The 24,018-nt window shown below is 43.6% G+C and overlaps 3 protein-coding genes and 1 long non-coding RNA gene across 7 annotated transcripts in view; 2 read left to right on the top strand and 2 right to left on the bottom strand.

The window, feature by feature from the left end:
- The window catches only part of NPAS2 (neuronal PAS domain protein 2), a 53,772-nt gene extending 38,508 nt beyond the window's left edge, over nucleotides 1-15,264 (top strand). Inside the window, exons 15-20 of the mRNA XM_041418025.1 lie at nucleotides 2,474-2,620; nucleotides 8,463-8,657; nucleotides 9,936-10,108; nucleotides 10,571-10,663; nucleotides 12,551-12,737; nucleotides 13,894-15,264. Coding sequence (XP_041273959.1) covers nucleotides 2,474-2,620; nucleotides 8,463-8,657; nucleotides 9,936-10,108; nucleotides 10,571-10,663; nucleotides 12,551-12,737; nucleotides 13,894-14,079 — 981 coding nt within the window. The 3' untranslated portion in view covers nucleotides 14,080-15,264. The remainder of the gene's footprint in view (nucleotides 1-2,473; nucleotides 2,621-8,462; nucleotides 8,658-9,935; nucleotides 10,109-10,570; nucleotides 10,664-12,550; nucleotides 12,738-13,893) is intronic.
- On the bottom strand, nucleotides 8,751-14,294 carry LOC121343123. Its single transcript, XR_005953649.1, has 3 exons — nucleotides 14,159-14,294; nucleotides 13,958-14,016; nucleotides 8,751-9,365 (listed from the first exon to the last, which is right to left on the bottom strand). It is a non-coding gene; the product is annotated as an uncharacterized LOC121343123 (long non-coding RNA).
- A 2,272-nt stretch (nucleotides 15,265-17,536) lies between the features above and the next one.
- RPL31 (ribosomal protein L31) lies at nucleotides 17,537-22,513 on the top strand. Its single transcript, XM_041418024.1, has 5 exons — nucleotides 17,537-17,575; nucleotides 18,154-18,270; nucleotides 19,784-19,909; nucleotides 21,872-21,984; nucleotides 22,449-22,513. The coding sequence occupies exons 2-5, from the start codon at nucleotides 18,164-18,166 to the stop codon at nucleotides 22,478-22,480; spliced, it is 378 nt and encodes a 125-aa protein (XP_041273958.1). The 5' UTR covers nucleotides 17,537-17,575; nucleotides 18,154-18,163; the 3' UTR covers nucleotides 22,481-22,513.
- Nucleotides 22,514-23,036: 523 nt separating this feature from the next.
- Nucleotides 23,037-24,018, bottom strand: part of TBC1D8 (TBC1 domain family member 8) — a 48,956-nt gene continuing 47,974 nt past the window's right edge. For 3 of the 4 annotated variants that reach the window (XM_041418019.1, XM_041418023.1, XM_041418021.1), the window contains exon 20: nucleotides 23,037-24,003. In XM_041418019.1, the coding sequence (XP_041273953.1) occupies nucleotides 23,545-24,003 (459 nt within the window). In that variant the 3' untranslated portion in view covers nucleotides 23,037-23,544. The remainder of the gene's footprint in view (nucleotides 24,004-24,018) is intronic. The other variant, XM_041418020.1, reaches the window with a different exon arrangement.

Genomic DNA, 24,018 nt, shown 5'->3' with positions numbered 1-24,018 from the left:
AAAAGGAAAAAAGCAGAAGAGAAAGTTCCTTGTCTTCATCCATAACAGCTTTCACTCCAGTATACCAGCTAATTGTTGATGTTAAATATATTAACACAAAAAGAACATGAAAGAGAGTACAAGAAGACAATATAAGATGAATATGCTAAATATAAGAACCTGCACAAAAATTAAGGAATAATAATTTAAAATCAACAGCAATACATTCTTGTATGCAACTTTACAAAGCAAATTAAAATGTAAAACTAAGGCCTGAAAATGGATTTTGTTTCTTTTTGAAGTATAAAGTGATTGTGAAATTGCCTGGTTTAAAATTCCTTACACTGATCAGTTGAAGAAAATCAGGTTATTTTCTCAAAGGGTCATCAAGGAATTTGCATGTTAATCAAAAGTCTGCTATCACCAAGCTGGGCAGTTAAAATGAAGCTCTTTGCTAAAACTGTTTTTAATTCCTTTTCTAATAGGGATCCTTTTAAAAACTTAAAAGCAGTCCTCGCTAAAAGAGTTCATATAGAGATAATTAGATTATGAGACTTGTCTTTTTAAAAGATCCTTCTGTACAGGCCAGGTTAAAGTAGGAATTCGCTGCATCTCCTCTATGATCTGTTGTTAACGGCATCATTCCACTCCTAAAATCAGGATACCTGGGACTCTTCAGGACCAAAAGGCTGGGCTACAACAAGCAGCCCTAGATTCCCCTTTGAGTCACTTGTTCTTATTCCCAAACATCTAAGGTCTCTGCTCAACCATTCCTCAGGTTAATTCTTTATACATAGACAAGAAAGAAAGAGAGAAGCTTGGCTTCCAATTCCAAGTAACACAAACTTCCCTTTGGGAGGTTTCATACCATCTTCCTGCTCTGGGGGAGGAGCGGGTTGCAGAAAATGGTGCTGCTGTTTGCAGGCACAAGCACCATGAGTCACAGCAGGGCTGAGGGCTCACATCACCTCCTTGGGCAGACAGAGCAAGCTGCGAGTGCTCGCAGATGCCTCTGGCAGCAAAGTGGGCTCTGTCACCAGCACCTGCAGGTGCCACCTTAGCAGCCCTCCTTGCCCCTAAGGAGAGTCGGCTGTGAGACTGACCTCCACTCTGTGCAGTGATGTCCCAGGCTGTGTGGGAAAGCCACCCTCTGCCTGATAAATGGAAATAAACCTTCTGAAGTTCTCGCTCTTTCTCTGCCAAGGCCATTTACTTGGCAATGTCAGCTTTGCTAGAGGGAATGTAAAGGTACTTTCACATACTTAACTGGTTTAAGCTGAACTAGTTAGCTGATACAAATCTGTTCTGTCACATTTAGCTTTCTCTAAGTAGACAAAAATTTTATCTAAGGAAGTGTACAGTGCTGCTAGCATGAGAGACATAATTCCTGTCTTGTTATCTTTTTTCCCTACTAAAAAGCCAGAAACAATGTAAGACAGTGTACCATGGAGCAAGAAGGTTCCAGCAGCGAGCATCAGCTCACCCACTAGCACAGAGACCCTGGAATAAATATAGGGACAAGGCAGCATTTTCAAGTCACAGCAATTTAATTTTTTTGCCTGTACACTCACAGCCCTGCATGTTTTCAAGAAGATCTTGGATGCCTTGATTACATAAAAACTTAAAAAGACTTTTTGAAGGGTTTTGTTCTTTTTTTCAAAGACTGTTTTTTACTTTTGGAATATGAGCTTATCAAAAGCAATTATTCCAAAGCCTATTAAAGTAATAATTAACTTTGGTGAACTTTGAATCATACCTGAAAGCATCAAATACTAGGGATTTATTGCTGTTAGTCCTCTCCACAACTCTTGAATTATTTCAGTTTGTGTCAGTATTGCTGCTATTGGAGGTTGCACCTGTTTCTTGACCTTGATTAATGATCTCCATTTTTTACTATTATTTAGAACAGCCTTTCTTCCACTGAGTTGAGCTATTCATTTTATATCACACGTAAAAATAACTTAATGAGTATTTCTTGTCATTTAAGTACTACTCAGCTGTACAAATCTAGAAAATGTTTATTGTGGTCTATTGCGTGATGCCTCAGTAAGTCATCAGCAGAACAAAGCATTGCAGAACTGCTATTTCTGTTCTGAAAAAGGAAAGAATTAGTAAAACACATCTGGATTATACTGTTATGCCACACTAAGGGTTCCAAACTACAAACTAATGAAAATAATGCACTCATTTGACATCCAGTTAAGATGCTCTGATATTTTAAAGTAGCATATTCCCAAAAACAGTCCTTTCAACAGAACATGGTCAACTGTAAGGAGATCATTGTAGCTGAGGAAATTTAATATATGTGCATAACCCTGAAAATAGACAAGATCTCTCTCTCTGCATGTTAGTATATTACAAAGACATTTTTATTTTTTAGCTGCGCTTTACAATCAAGACACCAGTAACTCCTTACAGAACAATGTTATACTGAGGCCTGTTTGTATTATAATGACTGATTTCCTCCCCCTCTTTTTTTATTTCCTCCCCCCAGTTCTCTGCACAGTTCAGCATGTTCCAGACCATCAAGGACCAGCTAGAGCAGCGGACACGGATCCTGCAGGCCAACATCCGGTGGCAGCAGGAGGAGCTCCAGAAGATACAGGAGCAGCTCTGCCTGGTCCAAGACTCCAGCGTACAGGTGCGTTACTACTGGAAGGGACAGAGTCAAGCATCCTCTCTCACGTGACTGTTGATAGGCTTGGCAAATTAAAATTGCTCCAGAGTCCAGGATATCCGGACACGTGGAAACTAGCTCATCTGAATGAGGATATTGCCCTCTAAAAGCCTCTTGAGTAACCTCTGTCAAGAAAGGTTTAAGAGTTCTCTGGAAGAAGAGGAGGAAGGAATACCTCAGCTTAGGAGGAGGAAAATAATTAAGGTCATTTACAATAGCATTTTATTACTTTATATAAGTAATATATAAAGTATATATTACTTATATAAAGTAATAAAAGTCTTCAGACTGAGCAGCTTCTTAGGAGGAGGAAAATAATTAAGGTCATTTACAATAGCATTTTATTACTTTATCTACCAAGTCTTCAGACTGAGCAGCTGTAGTGGAAAGAACGTTGAAGTTCAGACTTCCATGTCACATTAAAGCCCCCGAAATTCTGCTGATGTTCATTTTTCACACCTTGGAGGTATCTGAGTTTTTTCCTCACCAGACAGGCTTAAGTCTTTAGGGTGAAGCTGACTGATCCTGCTCTACACCTACACAAAGGTAGAATTCTTTAGTACGGTATGTGCTTTGTACCCCTTACGTCTACCAAACCTCAGAAATAATATCAAGTAACTGATCCTGCTCTACACCTACACAAAGGTAGAATTATTTAGTACGGTATGTGCTTTATACCCCTTACAGAAATAATATCAAGTGCAGTTTAGTAGATCACAGGTTTCCTTTAACAACAAATGGACAAGTCATCCAGTTTTATGGAAGTTTTTTGAATGTGGGTGATTACTGCTATATTCCTCATAATTTAACTATAAATGCCAGGTAATTGCTAGTAATGTGGCACTGGGGACTTTGTGAGTATCATACTAACAAGATGATTTTAGAAGACAAGCTTTGTCAAGGAAACAAACACCTCAAGAGTATTTTACAAACAAGATGGGACCTACTGAAATCAGTGGGAATTTTGCTTGCAACTTCCACACAGAAATAGACTCTCACCCATCATCAGCATCTGTGAAATGCAGTTTCACACATTAACAAATTGGGATTGTATGTTTAGGTAATTAAGGGATCAGCAAAGCCAAATTAGAAACTTTGCCACCTAAGTTGCTGCATGTGCACTGCTGTAAGACGACACAGCAGCTGTGGGTTCCAAACCCAGAACTCCCTGTTCCTGGTGCCATACAATCACACAGGGAGACCAGGTTTAGCTTCAGTGTCTTTCTTCTATTGGTTCTCTGCTGACTTTGATTAATGGGAAGAGAAAGTCTCTATGCAATTAACAGGTGTTCAGTTCAGAATCATGTCATATGTCTGAAAGCTATTATTGTTATTATGAATATCAAGAGACATGATATTCTCACTTCCTCTCTTTTTAATTGGGTGACAACCATTACTCTCTCCTGGTGACGTCTTCAGTAATCATACACGCTCTTTTTTTTCATCATTCAGGCAAAAACAGACTTTCAGAGCACATTCTTATATGTAAGAAACAGATTTCAGATTTTATTTTTAGAAAGCTGTCTCCTATATGCATTAGGCTGCATTTAATTGCACAAAGACCATGGGACAGATTCTCAAATACACTCACAGGGAGCTCAGGCAGAGGCCCAGAAGGTAAATAAATGGTGGGCTGATCTGTATTGCCCCCCACCCCCTTACCAGTTTGTAGCTCTGAGTTACACCATCTGGGTGATGCCCTCTTCCATGAAAACTGCACCAGGTGGGACCAAGTATTTTCAGACCATTACAAGTTCTCTTGTGTCGTCAGTACCTACCAATTCCCAGCTTACTGTGGTGCAGTACTGAGAGGCAGGGAGAATGGAAAGAGCTTGGAAATGCAGGGGGCTGCATATTTGCCTTAAATGACAATGCTGGATGGAGAATACATCCTCTGTATTTTGTGTGCTTTTTGGTCTCCTCAGAGCAATCAAACAAGGTGATGAAATGCAAGTGGTCACACTGACTCCTGGCCAGGACCTTTTTCTTCTCCCACTTTCTCTAGGTAAAAAACCAAAAAACACACAAAGAAATTATGGTGCTGTTGCAGGGATAGATTGAGATGAGGAATAATTTTTGTCTTACTTGGCTTGGGGCAATTTGAAAGAAAGCTGCACACTTTTGCATGCAGCTCTTTTGCGACTTGCAAGCAGCAAGGAGTAAACTGTTAAATCAGAAATCCAGCCACGTGCTTTGCTGCACAGATTTCATCATTCAGGGAGCTGGATGTCTGCAGACATTGATCTGTGTCTACTATCAAAGCTAAAATGCATAGTAACAAACTGGCTACTATCAAGCACATTTCTGGTGTCTTTAATACACTGCATAATAGAGCTGTAAGCATGGGGGAGTGATGTAGGCTGTCTGAAAAGGGGAAAGTGTTCCCTGCTTTTCCCTTATTAGCTGATTTATTAGCATATCATCCCCACTGGTTCACTCCCTTCCACATAGAAGTGTACAGGTAGCTCCATGGAGAATTAAGCTTGATTTCCATTTCCTTCAGAGATCTTCAAAACTGAGTACAGCAGTCCACCAAGAAATGCTTTCCCAGACAGACAGATGTGTAGCACAGTAGTCTGCATTAGAAACTGTTTGCAGGAGTCTTGTGCAGAGAAAGATGAAACTGTCAGGAGGGTTGCAGATCCTGAATAAAAGTGTTCAAAACGCCATTAGATCCCTGTTACTGCTTTTCCTGACAATGGAGGACAAGAGCAGGAAGAGTAACCTCAGAAGTCTGAAGGATGCTGTGTCTGCTCCAGTTTGAACAGTCTAGCTAATGATTCACAGATGCAAGAGGAAGGCAGAAAGGCTGAGCCTGACCAGCTTGCAAGAACTACAATCAAGACCATCCACAGCCACCCATCATTTGCAAAGCAGGCTCTCTTCGAAGTCATGAATCTCAGCTTCCCAGTGCTGTGCTTCTCATCTTTAAACATTTTACATAGAGAAAGAGTCTTGATGCCTGTAATGATGAGCCCAAAAGCTGTAATCCCCCGATTATCCAAAGGACAGGTGGAGTCAAAGAGATGTTTTCCTCAGGATGCCTTGTCAGTGTGGTTCAGCCATTAGCTGTAGGGCCCTTCTATCCTAGAATGAGGGGGCAGCAGTGTCAGAGGGTCCCTCCTCTCCCTTGCTGCTTTGCTGTGTATGTTAACAATCTGGCCAATTAAAAAATGTTTGTAAGATGCCTCACTGACCTTGCAGTCCACAAAATCACCAACAAGACATGTCATTAGCAGCAATACAGTTAGGAGGCTGCTAATTCATCTACTTAGGGAAAGACTTTATTTTTTATGAAAAGGCTTTTCTTGTTATTTAAAGCTGTTGTATTTCAGTGTTTTGGGGGAATTCAGACAAGACTTTCACAAAAGAGGCACATTAAGAAAAACAACCATTAAGTTTTGTACAAATTAAGCTTTTAGGTTTAACTAACAGGTGGAAATTCCATGCTTCAATCCTTTGTCAGGTTAACTCTTGTTTTGATAAGGCATCTTGATTTTTCAGTTCTGCAGGGACATGGCCACCATTGTTTCCTGCTCTAAGCTTGTTTTTTTCCAGGTCATTTATGTCCAGAGGGTAACAATGCTGCTTGGGCCATTATAATGGCAACAGAGGGTTCCCAGGTATGAAACACTCAGAGCCCTCTCAGGGTACGAACATATGAACAAATGAAATTGGCCTACTGGGATAAACTTGGTTCTAAATTTATGGTGTGTTAGCTGCCAACCATTAACTGTGCACGTTCCTACCCAGTGGCACACTCTTGTAATTGCAAAGTAGGTTACTCTGCTGTCTTTGGAGGATAAACTCCTTGGCCTTCATCTGGAAGGGAGGTAAGCACACAGGGAGGTCCCTGCTAAATAAGTAGTCTGCTGCAAGTTCACACCCCAGCTGACATTCGGCTTGATAGATGCTGAATTTGCATTGGGTGAACTGAGTGTTTCTCCAGTGCTGTGTGCCACGTACAAGGAGGACACTAAGCGAATCCTCCTAAAGGTCTTAATTTGCAGTGATCTGTCCCGTACCAGAGGGTTCACACTCCCTCCCCATCACCTTTTTCACATGCACCACTTACTTTGCCTGTTCTGAATTTTATATCAAATTTTACATCAGTGGTGACCTGTCTCACTGCTAGGGCTTATCAAGTGAGTTCATGTACTAAACATGTCCAAAACTTAGCTTCTATGTACAGAAAATAAACAAGAAAATTAATTTTCATTATATTTGTCTTTGATTTATTCATAATAAGACCTATTTATTTGGCAGAAGTTGCAAGACCATCTGTCTTTCTGATATGTAATGGCTCCAAACTCAGTGAGCAGTGTTTTTAAAAGAAAACACCCAGAGCTAGTTTCAGACCTGCTGCAAGCAGCAGCCCCAACCCTGTCACTTGACCCATTTATTCCTATCAGACATCTCTGAGATGTGGTTAGCCTACAGCAGCTGAAACAAGATGTTGCTTTTCCTAAATTTCCCCCCTCTCCTAGCTGATTAATATAAGCTTTGCCTGTACCTTTTTTCCTGGGTAAAATCCTGGCATGCATAAATTAATTAAAAATTTATCATATTTAAATAAGCTGTGTTTTTAAAGCTAGATAAATAAGTACAACCATGATGGATCAAGCCATACTTCTGCAGAGAAAAGCAATACATTATACTGGGCCTTTGGAGAAAGGTATGGGCTTTTTCCAGGAAAAATCAGAGGGGACATGATAGTTTAGGGAATTGTTAATACAGCAATAAGCTGCACAAAGGTGTACTAATTACTGGGCATACCTCAGAGGTACTGCTAGGCATGAGACTGATGGATGAATAATGAAGAGAATAATTGTGATTCTGATTTCATTTAAAACTTAAGTAGCTTCACTTAAATTAATGGAGTTCCACACATGTAGCAGTGGTGTGGAATCAGAATCAGATCCAAAAATTACGGCAGCTCTGTGGGGTGTGTATCTCCTACAGCCCTTGGTGGCAGAAAGGCTAGGTCTGAAATACTGCAAAGAGAGCTTGTGGCATTAACAATGCATGGTTTTAAAAGATTACTTTTCCCTCTTTACAGCTGTAATAAAAGAAATGCCCCTAGAAAAGGAAAAATTCCCAAGTCCTGTAACTTTTAAAGAAGAAAGCTTCATCTTGAAATGCAAAAGTAAAGAGGACATCACTTACAGAAACACTAAGAGAGAAGCTGCTAGCTCTTTTGCACAAGTCAAATGCATGGCACAGTTAGGAAGAACACCAGGTGACAGTTACCTGATGGGAAATCAGATAAATGACAGCGACTGTCTGTTTACACATCCTGTCAATGATAAGGACACGGCCATTCAGCTTGGAGAGCTCTGGCCTGACTGTGGCCTCATTAAAAACACTGACAACTCAGCTGGGTGTAAAGTGTAGAGACAAATTCAAAGACAGTTCTGTCTGAAAGGCAGGTGGATTTTGTTGAAAGGAGAAACAAAAGGACTGAAAAGACATGGAGTTACTGTCTTCTCTTTGGTCAGGATGCCCCAGAACACAGTGAATGTACTGGGAACTGCTCTTAAGAGGGCTGTGCCTGCCCCACTGAGAGAGGACTTGCACCTTCTAGACAGATTTCACAAGTAGTGAGTGCACTTGCAAAACAAGAAACCAAGAAACTAGAGACAGTAGAGCTGTAAATGCAGGAATGATTTCCAACTAACAGTAAATGTGTTATGAATCCAGAAATTTGATAATTTTATTTTAGAATATATCTTAGATTTACTTCTGTCACATTCATTATTCAAAACATCTGGGCTATGTAAATAAATCCTCCCCTCTTCTTTTCCAGATGATCTTACAGCAGCCAACAGTGTCCCTGAGCTTTAGCAATACTCAGCAGCTGGACCCACAACAGCTACAGCAGCGATCAGGGGCCCTTTCTCAGCAGCAGCTTGTCCCCAGTTCTCAACTTCAAGGGCCGATCACATCTTCACAAACGACGAACCAGCAGTCACTGAGAGAAGCAAGCGTGATATCGAGCCAGGTAATCATTTCTTTGAACAGAGAAGCATTTAGGTGGAAAGGAGACACTGAGCTGTTCTTGAGAAAGCGAGTAAAATAATGTCAGTCCTGTAACTGTGCCTTTGCCTTCCCTTTCTTATTCTTCTGTATAAGGGCAGCCTATAAAACGGGCTACCCTACAGCATTTACCTTTTCCTTAAAGCCTTGTTTTAAGATCTCAGCCAGGAGGGTTACTTGAGCAGCTGTTTCAGCTTGAAAATGGAGCAGGGGAGCATGCAAAATGTGTTGGTGACTTACTGGTCTTCAGGTGGTCCTGAAAGAAACCTGACTGATCACACTGGAAACTTGAAATAGTGAGACCTCTGAGAACACTTGCTCCCTGAGCCCAGTCGGACACCACCAACGCAACAAAGCCTGTCTGCTGTGGTGGCACACAGAATACATGGAGATTCATTTGAGACCCTCAGGCTGTGAACGTTAACAGGTTCCTGCAGAGCACAATAAAGTTCAGCCTGAGCAGTAACTGAGATCTGTGAAAGCTATTAGGTTTGGCACTGTATTTTTTGTTCATACTGCTGGTTTCTCAACATTTCCAGTGTTTGCTCTTCCACCCACCTGTAGTACCTCCCTTCACAGAAAACTGAGCTCCTCAGCTTCCTGATTGCGTGGCAAGCATATTTCCATTATTGTCTTCTGAGTCTCCAGCTGTAGCATTTCACCTCCTTCATACCTGTGTTATAATGACTCTATTAAAACAGAGAGCGTGTAACAAATACAGGGCAAGGGGCAGAAACTAATGCCCAGCAAGCTCCATCGGAATATAAGAACTTCTTTGCCACTGTGTGAGTGACCATGCCCTGGAACAGGTTGCCCTGATAGGGTGTGGAGTCTCCCTCACTGGAGATTCTCAAGAACAGCCTAGACACGAGCCATGTGCTCTGGGATGACCCTGCTGGAGGAGGGAAGCCCGACCAGATGTCCCGCTGAGGTCTCTTCCAAGCTGACCTGTTCTGTGAAATAGGGGGGAAAAAATAACAAAAGAAAAAACAAAAAAACACCACTTTTTTTTATTTGATCTCTTTCTTTTCTATCATGGTGCTTGGCGGCAGCTCCTCGCGCTTAACTTTGCTCCTGCCTTAACTGGGGGGTCGTTTGGGTTTGCCGGCCGGTAGGAGCGGGCCCGGGGCAGCCGTGGCCATGACAGTCATTGGGCGTATGGTGACAGCAGCCGGCTGGGGGCACCGCCAGGCACCGGTGCCGCAGCCGGGCTGTCTCCCCGCTCTCTCCTCCTCTCTTGCAGGGCCCGAAGGCGGCGCGGAGCGCGGAGCTGGCGCCGGGCGGCGGCCGCCCCCCGCCCCGCCCCTCGCCCGCGCCGTTCGCCTCAGGCGGCGGCGGCTCCGCGGCGCCCCCTGGCGGCCTGTCCCGCGGCGGCACCCCCGCGCCCGCCGGCTGCAGCCACGACCAGCAGCTCAGGTAGGGCGGGCTCCGCGCTCGGCAGCGCTCAGCTTCCAGCTCTGCCCGGCGGGAACGGGGCTCTTGGGACTGCAGTAATGCACGGGTGGATTAAAATTCCCGAAGTGTAGCTGTCTGACCCCGTAGCGTAATGAAAACTGATACCTTGCTGCTGGCTTTGAAGAGCACAAGGTGAATTTAACCGAAGTTGTAAAATATTATTCAAGCATCCGTACACTTAGCAGATAATAATGGTAAAAAATGTGATTTATGAGGTCCGGCACCCAGATCACCCCAGAGGGCAGGCGCTGCCCGTCTCCGCCTCACGGCGCCCAGGACGCGCCTGCCACAGCCAGCAGCTGGGTCAGAGCTCCGCACACTCGGCCTGGTGCCTGTGAAAATGCCGCTTCTCTTTGCACAGTCTGGGATTTGTACGGTACTTCTGCTCCAGCAATGTCTTTTTTTTTTCCCCTCATGTGCCAGATTGTTGCTTAGCCAGCCTATTCAGCCCATGATGCCTGGGTCCTGTAATGCAAGACACCCTTCAGACCTCAGCATGGCGGGATCCCAGGCCAAGTACGTGCCTTGTTGAAGATAAAACATCAAAGTTGCTTTGGAGGGGAAGTAGCTTTCTTTTGTAAGATGATGAAGTAGTTATAAATATTGAGAATGTGTTACGTTGCTGACCCTGCCTTCCAGCATCAGGGTCAGCCTTACCGTGCCTGGTCATATCAGGAAGAGTGACAGAGAGAAACAAAAATGCCAGTAGCGTTTTAACAGGCCATGGCTGGGGGAATTTTTGTTCTTCAGATGCTGCCTGCTTCAGCACTAGAACTTCTGACTCACCAAGGTAAATGTGAGAAAGTCAGCACTGGCTCAGTTAACTGACTGGTGAAAATGGAAAGCCTCACCTCAGTTGTTTTGTCTCCTCAAAACTTAGATGAAGGAAGCAGAACACGCTGGTCAAAATATACCTTTTTTTTGTCACTGTACTGAATTGTGAACTGATAAAATAATAAGCAACTGTTTGCACATCATTCCTTTAAAATTAATTATTTTTATAAAACAGTGTTCTTCTAATGTTATCTCAGGACGTAGATATTCGCTACTTCCTTTTTTAAACATCATTATTGTTGTTTAAGATTATCTTGAGTTAATTTGTCAAATGTAAATATTGTAGCTCTGCTTTTAAGCCTCTGAATAAAAGAGGCCTTATTTGCAAAGATGCATCTCCCAGCTCATGTAGACTTCCTGACTCATGGGACCCTTTTATAGGAGCTCACATCCTCATACAAGTACCCAGACTGTAGCATTTCTAACTAAACCCTAATGTTGAACAGCTGTTGAGTGAACACAAGCCACACTATGATCTCATCACCCTTTACAGGATAAACAGAATTAGGCTGGGTTGGCAATAGTTCCATTGCGGTTTTGCTCACAGCCTTCCACAAAACAACACATATTTAAGTTTTGCTCTGCAAAAGCAGAATGGCAAGAGGAGACGAGTATTTTGGTTCTGTCACATCCCTTGTTCCAGAGGGTTTCTAGAGGCTTCTTCTGTTCTTAGAGTGGGGCTCATGGTGATGGGAACTGCTGATTGTACGTGGCAATATGTGTGTGAGCAGCTTAAGAAGTAATCAACCCTAGCCATGTGTCTGCAGGAGATCACCACCCCCCAGGCAGTCACAGGGGAGCACAGGCAGCAGGACAGGAGTGCGTTTGCTTCTCTCTTGCTGCAGTTCAGGGCTCAGCATATTAAAACAGAATCAAAGGCCATTTGGTTTAATGAGCCAGGGATGTGAATGCTGTGGCTGAAAACAAGATGTGCATAAACAGAATCCTTAATTAATCTAAAATGTGATCTGGATTTTGAGGTGAAATGTATTCTTCCCTTCAAGCCCAGCTTATACACAGAGTAAGGGAAAGCAGTGCTGCCAATAGTGCTGTTGTTCATATTAGCAGGTCCCATGCACTGGAATAATTTATTGGGAATTATGTGGGGGGGGGTTTAGGCTGAAGAAGAGAAGGTGCAGGGAGACCTTACAGCAGCCTTCCACTATCTTAGAAGGGGCTACAAGAGAGAAGGGGCATATAGGAATAGGACAAAAGTTAGTGAATTTAAACTGAAGGAGGGCAGGTTTGCATTAGATACTAGAAAGAAATTCTTTACTGTGAGGGTGGTGAGGCACTGAAACAGGTTGCCCAGAGAAGTGGTGGATGTCCTATCCCTGTAAGTGTTCAAAGCCAGATTGGTGGATGGGGCTCTGAGCAACCTGGTCTAGTGGAAGATGTCCCCACCTATGGGAGGCAGGTTGGCACTAGACAGTCTTTAAGGACCTTTCCAACTGGCAGTGTGCTGTGATTCTATGAGTTAGGAAGGCTAGAGATTGCCATCCCCCTTCTAAGAGAACACCTTTGTTTCCAACACTTGGTTCTTGATTGTTTTACTTCTTTCTTCCATAGATATTCTCAAACCCAACAAATGTTTCAAAGTTTGGAAGTGCAGACTTCCAGCAGCAGCTCTCCAATCGTACTGATGGGACAAGCAGTGTTAAACCAAGGGTTCACCACTACCCCTCCTTCCCAGCCATCCTCTTTGGCACCTATGCAACTCCAGCACCAACAGCATCAGCAACAACGCTACCTGCAGGTAGGACAGAGAGGATGATGTATAAAGTGTGCACTCAGAGTAACAAGGTGAGTGGGCTGTGCAAGAGGGGCCCCAGGTGTCTGCTGGAGCCTGATCCTGGCAGGAATGTCCGTTAAAGAGATTCTGACTTCTGACACTGCTACAGTGGCCAGTACTAGTACAGCAAGGGAGCAGTGGGAACAGTCAGAATATTTAAAAGGAAATTACTAATTCTGTACATTTAAAGCATAATCAGATTATCTTGGATATATTTAAAGTTTATTTCCAGCTGGAGAAAATGAATGCCTTAGGATTTGTTCTGTTCTCTTTATTCAGAATAAAATTGCTTAGTTTACAAGTCAAAAGATGATTTTTAATTACCAGCATCAACATAAAATAGATCTGGATCAGATATCTGGATCCCTTCAGGAAACTAACATATTTCTCAACTCCACAAGGCAAAAAACATAAAGTGGAGCACGTTGCCTGGAAGAACCAGGTGATTTGAAGATGTAAAAATACTTATTTTTTTGACCTAATTCAACACATACTAAAGTAAAGGGGGGAAATGAGGTGTCTCTGTATTAGTTCAACAGGAGCTGAACTGAGTCTATGAAACCTGGTCACGTATCCACTGGCATCACTGAAAGAGTATAACCAACCTCAAATGATTAAACCCTTGTTACTGAAATTAAATCCTTATCATAGCCTGAGAATTAATGAAAAAAAAAAGTCTGGCAGATACTGTTTCCAATAAAGCATCTGCAAAATTCACATCAACACTGCAAGGTCACACCCAACTGTAAGCTCAGGAAAAGGAAGGGCTAGAAGGGCTACAGCATGAGGCATATTAGAATCCTGTTTCATTTCTGCCACCCATCCGTGTCATTTCTGATATGTTCAGCCACACGGTTCCCAAACAGGCTTTTCAGGATAACCTGCAAATCCCAGGCAATGCATTTCTGTGAGAAAACCTTTTCAATGCCTAAATGCAATGTTTTTTGTTGCAATTTATGTCCATTCCTTCTAGCATTAGTTAAGCTACCCTCATGCCAAACAGCTCCAGAAATAAAAGCCAGCAAACCAAGAGTATTTTTAAGCATCCTGTAACCTAAGGACAAAGAGCATTAATGCGTGAAAGAATCAAACACCGTGACAAATTTTATTTTATCTGTAGGTGCAAACACCAAGTTCTTTGCACAATGAACAACCCGATTCTTTGCTCCTGCCATCTTACTCACCACAGCAAGGAAATATGGGCTATCATCAGACACAGCAGCAGCAGCAGCATCAACAGCAACTAACATCAAGAAGAAGGAATAGTTTATCAGAATCATCAAATTTACCGCAGCCACTGCGATAGAGTCCCACCAGCACAATCAATGCACGATTAGCTTTAACCAATGGGCACACGGGGCAGAAGAGAATGACTTTGTACTTACTGTTCTGGCTTTTGCACAAGCATTTCTTTCCAAGCTCTATGACAGAAGTACGCCCAGAGCGCAGACTGCCACAGACAGCGCATTCACGGCACGCTGGCTTCCGTTCGCGCTGTGTCGTGAGCACAGGATGTACTGAGAGAGCAGAATGAAAAGGAGCGCTATCCTGTGCAGCCTCCGTCACCGCTGGGAGCACGGGAAGAGGCGTTCAGTCCCAGCGTGTCACTCTGGAAGCCATCTGGCAATTCCAAAAGACTGTCGACAGACTCATGAGGTACTTGGCCTTCACTGTTTCAGTTCTTCTTTTGTGTATGAAAAGCACTGCGTCAAAGGTCTATCGAGGAGAGAACAAGAGATTATTTTTATTATGATTATTATTATTATTATTTTGCACAACTGCACAGATGAGAAAACCTAGGCACTTTCTGTAAAGAGAAGTTTGTTTCTTTATTCTTGTGGCCAAATTAGCACATCCAATGGAGGAAAAAGCCCAGCCATTGGTGAAGATGGTCTACAGCTCATAACCCTTGATGTAGAATCTGAAAAGTATTATGCAGCTTACCCTAACTGTTCCTCATTACTAAAAACAAACCAACCAAAAAGACAAACCCACAACCCACACTGGACTGTTTCATACATGAATTGTGGTTGCAAAGGAGAACTCAAATTGTAAGCACAATCACGCAATTCTCCAGTAGTACAACACGAATCCTTCTTCAACCTAAACTCACCCACTCCAAGTCTCTCAGAAATATGCACTGTGTTTTGGCCCACTGACTCGGGATGCTGCAGACTATTACATATCTCTTTCATTATAACATTTAGGATTAAATTTTCCTTTGGAGGGGAAAAAAAAGAAAATGCACTTTTCGCTTTTTTTGTATGTTTTCCGTTGATATGTTTCTAAAAAAGATTTTATGTAATTATTAAATAAAAAGTAGTGTATTGTATAGCTGTTGTAATAATGACCTATTTCTATATAAAATAAAATTATATGGAATTATGTGGAAATTATTTTGTATATGAAATATCAACTCATTTCACAAGTATAAAGATTGTGCTTGTGCTTTTTTGTGAGTGGGTATTTTGTAATAAACTAATGAACTAGAGATGTTTTTGTGAAGGGAACTACTGTTTCATGCTATATACAACTCAAACTATTATTTTTTTTCCATTTAATGATGGACAGTTGTCTTTATTTGTAGAATAAAATAAAATAGCCAAAAGGCTTTATTAAGCAGGACTTGCACACATTTTCCTGTGAGTGTTGAACTATGTGATTCACTTTAGACTTTTAATCTTAGCCGCCGACTTGAATGGTGTTGGGCACCCAGTTAGCAAAACCCAGTATTTTCCCTTGTAGTTTTTGTCATGGCATAGACACTGAGAATGAAAGCTCAGGAAGTTTTATTAGCTGCAAGCGAAGACAGCTCATTTTAAGCACCTTTAAAGACCTCAGGCAGCTTTGTACTTCCAACCACAGAGTTTTATATTAGCACAAAACATGGTTTAAAGAACAGTTTGATTCAGCATAGGCCAGGGCTTTGACCCATGTCCAGCATCAGTGTATTAAGACACTGCTGTCCTGAGTTTTGGGGCACATATCTTCTGGAATACTTGCCCTGTAGATAGTCTGGTTTCCACTTTAGCATCCTTGTGCAGGCTCCTTTTCATGTTGAATTCAAATTGACTGCAGGATGGAGCAGCCAAGGTACAGGCTTGCTTTCTCTCTGCAGACAGGGAGAACCTCCAGCACAGATCGAGGTGGGTGACTGAGCACAGGAATGTCTTCATTCCCCTCAGTAGGACTGAAAGGGGATGGCCCTCAGGGCAGCTTGCAGCCACTGGAGCCAGCATGAAGTTCAACAAAGGGAACACGTGGCCTTCCCTCCCTTGAGTACCAAGGATCACATCAGCAGGGCCCACATGTTCTGGTTCCTATGCCATAGAGGTAACTGGGCTAGGAGCTGGAAATTGTGAAAGTCAACTTTTGTGGAAATGAAAAAAAGCTTATTTGCCCTGAGTTCTGAAAAAGCTAAAAATCTCCTGAAGAATCCATTGACAAAATTACTGTGATGCTTCAATTGCAAGATTGGGTGGTAGCACTGATAGGTGCAAGTGTACTTCAGTCCTTCATCCCTCTTTGAAAGAAGATGAGGGAATCAAGTATTGGGTCTCTAAGAAAGCGTTTTTACTACTAACTTTAGTTACCAGGGTGAATTAGCCTGCTCATCCCTTTAAAGTCTTGTATTCAGTGAAGCAAGAGTGACCCCACCAGATGAAGACTGGAAAGCTAGATGTGTAAGTTTCACTTAATGTCTGAAGGAACCTCTCTCCTTCCATTAACTGCAGACAAAGCTAAATAAGCTAGAGGGTAACTTCATAAATCCCAGCCACTCCTGGGAAGGGAGGGGACAAATCTGTAAGCCCAAAAGTCATCCAGGAAGAGGTAATGAAGGAATATGAGCACCTCAGAGGAAATACCTGTGGAAGCAGCAGCTGACAGATCTCAACTACTATGGCAGGAGACACGGGGAGGGAAAATTCCTTTAAGAATTTGTTCCACTCTCAGGGATTACAAACCCACATCTCTCCCAATTGCCAGTGGTACGTCCAAACAAAACTCAGCCTTGGAGCAAATACTTAACTTTCTAAAACCAGTGGTGCTGTAAGCTATTAACAGAGAGATGCTGTGAATAGCATGGGGTTGCCTTCTTCTGAGCTGGTTTAATATGCTTGGAAGGAATACAGACGGCTCACAAGAGCAGATTTACTTCAAGACTTAGTTTTTCATGCTCTTCCCCATACACACGTTCTGGTTTGGGATTGTTGTCCTTGTTCTCTGTTGCACACACAAGGCAATGCCAGTCCTCCTGACAGAGCTGGGCTGTTCTACTTCATTATAGCCAAAACCCAGCTTGTCCCAACACAGTCCCTCAGCTCAGGTCGGTTTTCCAGGCAGGCGGGTGATTTCATCAGGCTACTGCCCCACGCCGGGATGCCTCGGTTCTGTCTGGAGAGCAGGAGCTCCAGATCTGCAAGAGGCAAAACGCTTGCTGGAAGCACCACTGAGCATTCCTCCATGAGGAACCAAGCTGGGTTCCTCACACACCACTCCAAGGAAAAGGGAGAGACCCTTCAGAGGAAGCGGGCGGGCACCGAACACCCCGGTACCGGCACACACTGACACCGCCCACAGAACACCCCGGTACCGGCACACACTGACAGTGCCCACAGAACACCCCGGTACCGGCACACACTGACAGTGCCCACAGAACACCCCGGTACCGGCACACGCTGACACCGCCCCCATGCCAGCCCCTCCCGCCGCCGGCGCAGTCGCTTCCCAGCCTGATCCCGGAAGAGCTCCTGTTTCCCAGCGTGCCCCGCGCGCTCCTTTCCGGCCGGTGCCCGGGCAGGGTGAGTGTGTCCCGGGGCCGGTCCCGCCGAATCCGCCTCCATCCGCCCCGCAGACCCCGCGGCGCGGCGCGAATGCGGCCCGGCCCGGCATGGGGGGCGGCCCGGCAAGGGGGACACCCGCTGGGATCTCCCGGCGCGTCCGCATTCGGCGGGAATGGGGCCTCTCTCCTGCTCTTCCCGGGCCCGCGGAGGCCCGCGGGACTCGTGGGACGGGGATGCGGCCCGTGCTGTTGGCCCGGGGAGGAGCCGGTCTGGCCCCGTCATGTGCATCCCGGGACGGGCTGAGCTGCCTCCTGGGTCGCCTTGCGGAGGGAGGGGGCTTGGGGCTGGCCGGGAGGCCGATGTTAATGCGAGGTGGTCGAAGGGTCTCGGATGTACTCCCTGCTCTCCTCAGGGAGATGGAAGTAAAGCATCTGTGGTGCTGGGAAGTCGCTGCGTGGAGCCTGCCACTGGTGCGACCCCGGGGGTTAATGAAGCTCGGGTTAAAGTTTCTGAATGTGGGAGTTGCGCGGTTTGTGAAGGGCTGGGGACGGGGAAGGTCCGAGCGGTGCGTTTGATGTGTGCGCGGTGCCTTGTAGCGTCGCTGAGATGGCTCCCGCAAAGAAAGGCGGCGAGAAGAAGAAGGGGCGCTCTGCCATCAACGAAGTAGTAACTCGGGAATACACCATCAACATTCACAAGCGGATCCATGGCGTGTAAGTTCTTTTTATCAGCGAAATTTGCCTTCTGTCAAGTCAAGTTTGGCATTTGGAAGTGGATTCGGTAGGTTTTAAAGAGCAGAGAGGGACTGTCCTTCAAATGTGTTGTTTGTGGTTCCTTGTGCCTCTCTTGTGTCCTGAGGCAGCAGCTCTGTACCTGTGCAGCCCCAGACTTAGCTTGTGGCTTTCAGGAATAAGCCTGTTTCTGTGATGGTGAGTGTTCTGGAACTTAAGTTAGATTAATTTACTTCTGTGCACAGGTTGCCATTCTTTCCCAAGCAAATGCTTAAGCTTCAGCCCACTGAAAAAGTTCCAGAAATTAAATACTGCTATAGTCAAATTACAGAATTGTGTGATGTGTAAACTGGGATGTGATTTGTGTTAAAGGATATTTCTTGTGTGTAGGTAAGAGTAGCTTTTTAATTGACCAAATGCTGAAGCTCATGAAACTGCAGTGGAGAAGTGCTTCAGAGGAAGCTGCAGTGCCCTTGCATTCTGTGTGTGTGCCTTACAAGCACATGGAAGACACCATCCAAATCCAAACAATTGGTACCATGGCTGACATGGAATAGCAGAGAAATGAGGCAGTGGAGCATTGCAGAACTGTTGCTGGGAATGGAAGGCAGTGGTACTCTTTACATGGCAGTGAGATGTTCTGGCCTTGCCTGCTGACTGGCCCTTCATTCTGTTTCAATGCTGATGATCCTGCTGCCCGCCTTTCTTTTTGGGCATGATATGCTAGACTTAAATGCTTTTTATTTAGTGCTTGTCTCACTTGTGATCGAGTACCCACTTCCCATTTCTAGCACAGAATGGCAACAGCAGTGTGCACATAGTATAACTAAATACAGCCCACTGTGGGACCTCAGGCACTGCTGGCACAGCCCCTGTCACGGTGTGGGTATAATAAATACAGCAGCACGCTCATGGTTCAGCTCTTATTTCTGCTGTGGATGCCCAGTCCTGCAGGATCTGGCCATAATGGGCATGGGACAGGCTGTGCTGGGGAGAAAAACAGTTCTGATGGAGGTGTTGGTGCAGTACTGATAGTGTGAAAGAAAGTAGCCATCAAGTACTGTTCAGCAAAAGCTGATATTCAGAATAACATCAGTTTTGTTCTTCTGCTGTTTATTTCAATACTGATACAGTTCTGTCCTGGTTATGTTACTATTGTTACACTGCTTTGCTCATAGGGGTTTTATTCAGAGTGTCTGTGACACCTCTGATCTTCTCAGTGTTACTGAGACATTCAAACGTGTTGACATTGAAATGAAAGCTTAAGATCCAGGAGATCTTGTGGTTGCAAAATTTTACTGAAATTACTCTACCTAAGTGGTTTCTATTAAAGTTAGCATCTGCCTGCCAGAGTGAAGGTCTGGTCAGGCTGGTGCAGCTGTTTGCTGTTAAGCACAGTGCTTTGGGGGGTTTTGTGTTTGGACAGCACATGCAACAAGTGTCTTGTGCTGACAGTGTCCTGAAGCTAAAGAAATGGCTCTTGTGTTTGTCCCAGGGGCTTCAAGAAGCGAGCACCGCGCGCTCTCAAGGAAATCCGTAAATTTGCGATGAAGGAGATGGGTACTCCTGACGTTCGCATCGATACCAGGCTGAACAAAGCAGTCTGGGCTAAAGGAATAAGGTGGGTTTTTGTGGTTTTCTTTACCTGAGTGAGGAAGGACATGAAGGATTAGGAAAAGATTGCATACTTCTTGCAGTATTTGCGTTTTCTTTGCAAATGCTTCTTTCTTGGCATACACACCAACCTAATCTGTCACCTCTGTGTTCTGGTCAGCTGTCCTGGCGTATTTGTAACAAAGCTTTGGTAAATTCTAGGATTGAAAGAATTTTCTTCTATTTTCATAAGAATAAAGCAAAGGAAAGAAGGAGTGCAGGTTTGGGGACTGAGGACAGGGAAGAGAAAGGATTGGGGTATTGTAATAGTTTAGTACCTTGATCCCTGTTGCAGCAGATAGTTTTTATAAACCTGATCTTTTAGTGATAGCTACAATCCCAGGCTGAGTGGGATTTGTGCAGTGTGTCTAAACAGAATTGGGTTTTGAAGCATGCTGAACAAATGCTGCATAAAAGGAGGTGTATTTTCAATGGGGCCATTAATCTTTTCTTGGAAGAACAAATAAATAAGTAGTTTGGGGACCAAAAACTACAACTTCTGTTAAATCACTGCTACAAAGGCAGCTGATAAGGACATGTGTAAAGATGGCCCAGTAGACCTCCTGTGGGGAGTGGGACCTCTTAAACTGTAATAAAAGGTTAACTGATCTGGATTGATGCTTTGAGAGATGCACATGGGTTTAAACCATGTCTTCTGGGAGTTAATTCCCTGAGTCCGGTCTATGACATACATAGAATGCTTTGCCTGGCATTGTGTGGCCGACCCTTCCTTGAAAACCAGAGCGGGAGGATGAGACTTGAGTTACTGGGTCTTACTGGCAGGGGTTCTCTGGCCTCTCTGTTAACCTGCCCAGTTCATAGGGAGTGAAGAAGTAGCAGTGGAAGCAGGAGACAGCATCCATAACCCCAGAGCTTTGTAGTGAGGCTGCTAACCAAAGCTTTCTCATATTGACTGGTACAAGTGCAGTCTGTGGAGCAAGGAGTCACCACGTCTGTCTTTCCAGTGTGAATCTGCAGTTTTTACTAGTTAGAATACATAATGCATGCAAAGTAAGGTATCTTCCTCTGGAAGGATCAGCAGAGGCTAAAATCACCGTGTTGGCTGGTATGATAGTCAGTGATCTACATAAATTACTGAAAAATGCTTTTGACTTTGACAGGAAGGGAATAAAGCAAAGCCAGTTCCTGTGTCTAAGTGCTATGTCCACCTGATGTAATAAGTATGTTCTTTAAAAGGCTGTTCTTGCAGCAGGGAGGAGGAGCAGGTTCCTTCACATAGTACTCTGAGCAGGAGTTTCCTAAAATTCTGAGTTTGAGGTGGCAGGTTATGTGAAAAATGGTGTGGAGAAAAAATTCTGTGCCTCCCCTCAGCAGCATATTTTGGGCATTACTAGGTGAGGACACTAAGCTGTGATTTGCCCGTTATGAACAAAACCATGAAACAATTTAGTTTACAATTCTGTGGGCTCTGTGAGGAAGAAATGATGATCAGTTTTGTGCCCTGTAAGTGAGACCTTGGTTCAGGCTTGATGCTCACTAGAATTTCTAGGGCTTCTGGCATAAAGATAGGCAATACTCTGACTTTTCACAGAGGCCTTGAACTTTCAGGGTAGATTGTTGGGGTTTTTTTCGCTATTTTATATTGTAGTAAGAAATGCTTGTTACTAACAGCTGCTTGCTCATCGTGTTCACTTGATCATCATCTTCAAGGTGTATTTCCTCAGTATTTCTGACTTTATGCTCCTACTGGGTTATGAATTCATCTTACTCAAGGCTCAGTTAAATCTTACCTGCTGAACTTGAATAAAACCTAGCAAAACAAACAAACAAAAACTCCTCTAAGGCAAACCATACAGTCTCTTAAGGTCAAGATTTTGCTCTTGGTATGGTGCTGAGAAAGAACTTTGCTATGAATTCATGAGTTTCAGTACATACTTCACTGCAAATTAATCTGCCATCTCCATTTTAGGAACGTTCCTTACCGTATCCGTGTGCGTTTGTCCAGAAAGCGCAATGAGGATGAGGATTCACCCAACAAGCTGTACACTCTGGTTACCTACGTACCAGTCACAACATTCAAAGGTAAGGAAGGTCATGCATCTCCCATGCTGAGTATCTGAACAAGAAGCAAAGCAGGACAGCTCCTCCTGCGGTGCAAAATTCAGATGAAAATCATGCTGCAGAAGTCGAACCACTGGCTTAACCTGGCTTTGCTGTAGAGAACAGGGCTCCAAATCAAAAAGGAGTGAAATGACATGTAAATTTTGAGATTGAAAAACACAGGCCATAGTCACTAGGGTGGTCACTAAGCCCATCCTCTGCTGTCAAAAGCTCAGGCAGGTTAAGCCCCCTCTGCTTGTAATCTGAAAAAATCAATTCTGTAAATGCAACCGTAAGTTTTTGTTTTAGCATTTGCGGAAATACTTGTCTGTAGAGTTTGCTCTTCCAGAAGCAGATCAGCAGACAACCCTTGAAACTGTAGGTGTACTTTGTTGGGAAGGCTTCCATATATATAACAGGTGGTGATAAAATGTCTTGTTTTGCAGGTCTACAGACAGTCAATGTGGATGAAAATTAAATGGATTTTCATTACAATAAAAATATAAATATATTCTTTAGTTGTTTTTTTATTGTCCAGTCTTTTCAGGCTCTCAGCTGTGAAGCACTGAATTGAACAGGTACCAGCCTTTTAAAATATTTTGCTTTCTTTGAATTTGAACATAAAGGTGTAATTTTCTTAAAGATATGCTAGACTTCCATTACATGTGAATTGAATAAGGAGGAGATTCAAATGTTCTTTGTGGGTGGCAGAGTTGTGGTGTGTTTGTTTCGTTCTGGGTATTAAAGAGCCTTTACACAGGTATTTTAAGTTCAGTTTGTTTCAAAACAAAACAAGAAAAACTCAACCAAAACTGCTAGATTGGTATTTTATGTGTGTAATCTCATGTGGGTGAGGTGTCCCACTGGCCTCTTAGGCAGACTCAGTAGGCTTCTCCCAAAGCAGCTCTGTGTACAGCACAGAAACGGTGTTGATGAGTGAAGTAATTGTGATCATGCTACTTCAGGGTATTTGTTTAAAGAAAGCAGTAGGGACTACAGGCACTTAGCTTCCCTAAACCAGTAAATACTGTCAATGCCAGTCTTGTACAAAAAGGGTTTATTGAAAAGTGCGTATTTTCACAGACCAACATCAGAAGCACAGTCCATGTACACTTAACATTTCAGCAAGACATTAAAATTGGAATACAATCAAATATATTAAAATAGTTTCAATTACCAGCATTGAAACAGTTCTCAGTATTAGTGCAAAAAAAGGCAACCAAAACAAACTTGGACAGCAGATGAGGAGTGTTTTCCCCTGCTTAAAGAAAGACAACTGGAGCCAGCCTCTGTTCTCCCAGTGCAGAAGAGGGCTTCAGTTCTTCACACTGCAGACAGATGTTTCCTTTTACATTCAAAACAAGAACATAATAAGTCAATGGCACAAAACAAACCTACACACCCTTTTAGCTTTTAAAGCTCTTAAACTGAAAACCACAGACCCAACAAATTGGATACCAGAAGTCCACTGCCAACAGCAAGCCTTTTACAGTATGTCCTTTGGCATAACTTCAGTGCATTTCATTTTTGATATGTTTGCTGCTATTGCATGCTTGGTTTTGCAAGTTCACTCCGTGACTGGCAGCTCATTCCATTTGTTCTGAGACTGTATTGATTTAGCTTTGCATTCTCAAGCTTTGGTTTCAGTTCTAAGGGTTTTTCAAAGAAGTTAACTAATGATTGTTCAGTCAAGAGGGAGGCTAAAATATGTTCAAAGGAGACACTCCAGTCCCCTTCAGTCACAGGTGAAGGTTGAGAGTCTTTGTGAGGGGTCTTCACAGTGTCAGTAAAAACAGCATCCTGCTCTGAAGCAGAGCCCTCGGGCTGTAAGTCCTCGGTGAACTCGTCTGACCCGCTCCCCAGGCTGATGCTCCTTTGTCCTACTTCTCCAATCTGAAGTAACAGTGTGGTCACAGTGGCAATGGCTTGATACAAATCGTTCTCCTCTGGATCTTCATGAAACATGCTATACAACGTTTTGCAGAACTGAATGAACTCCTTCTGTAAAGGATGAAA

This window comes from Onychostruthus taczanowskii, unplaced genomic scaffold (genome assembly GCF_017590055.1).
Source record: "Onychostruthus taczanowskii isolate IOZ18803 unplaced genomic scaffold, ASM1759005v1 scaffold58, whole genome shotgun sequence".
Lineage (NCBI taxonomy): Eukaryota > Metazoa > Chordata > Aves > Passeriformes > Passeridae > Onychostruthus > Onychostruthus taczanowskii.
The sequence above is the reverse complement of the archived record's forward strand: the minus strand, read 5'-3'. Positions and strand labels throughout refer to the sequence as shown.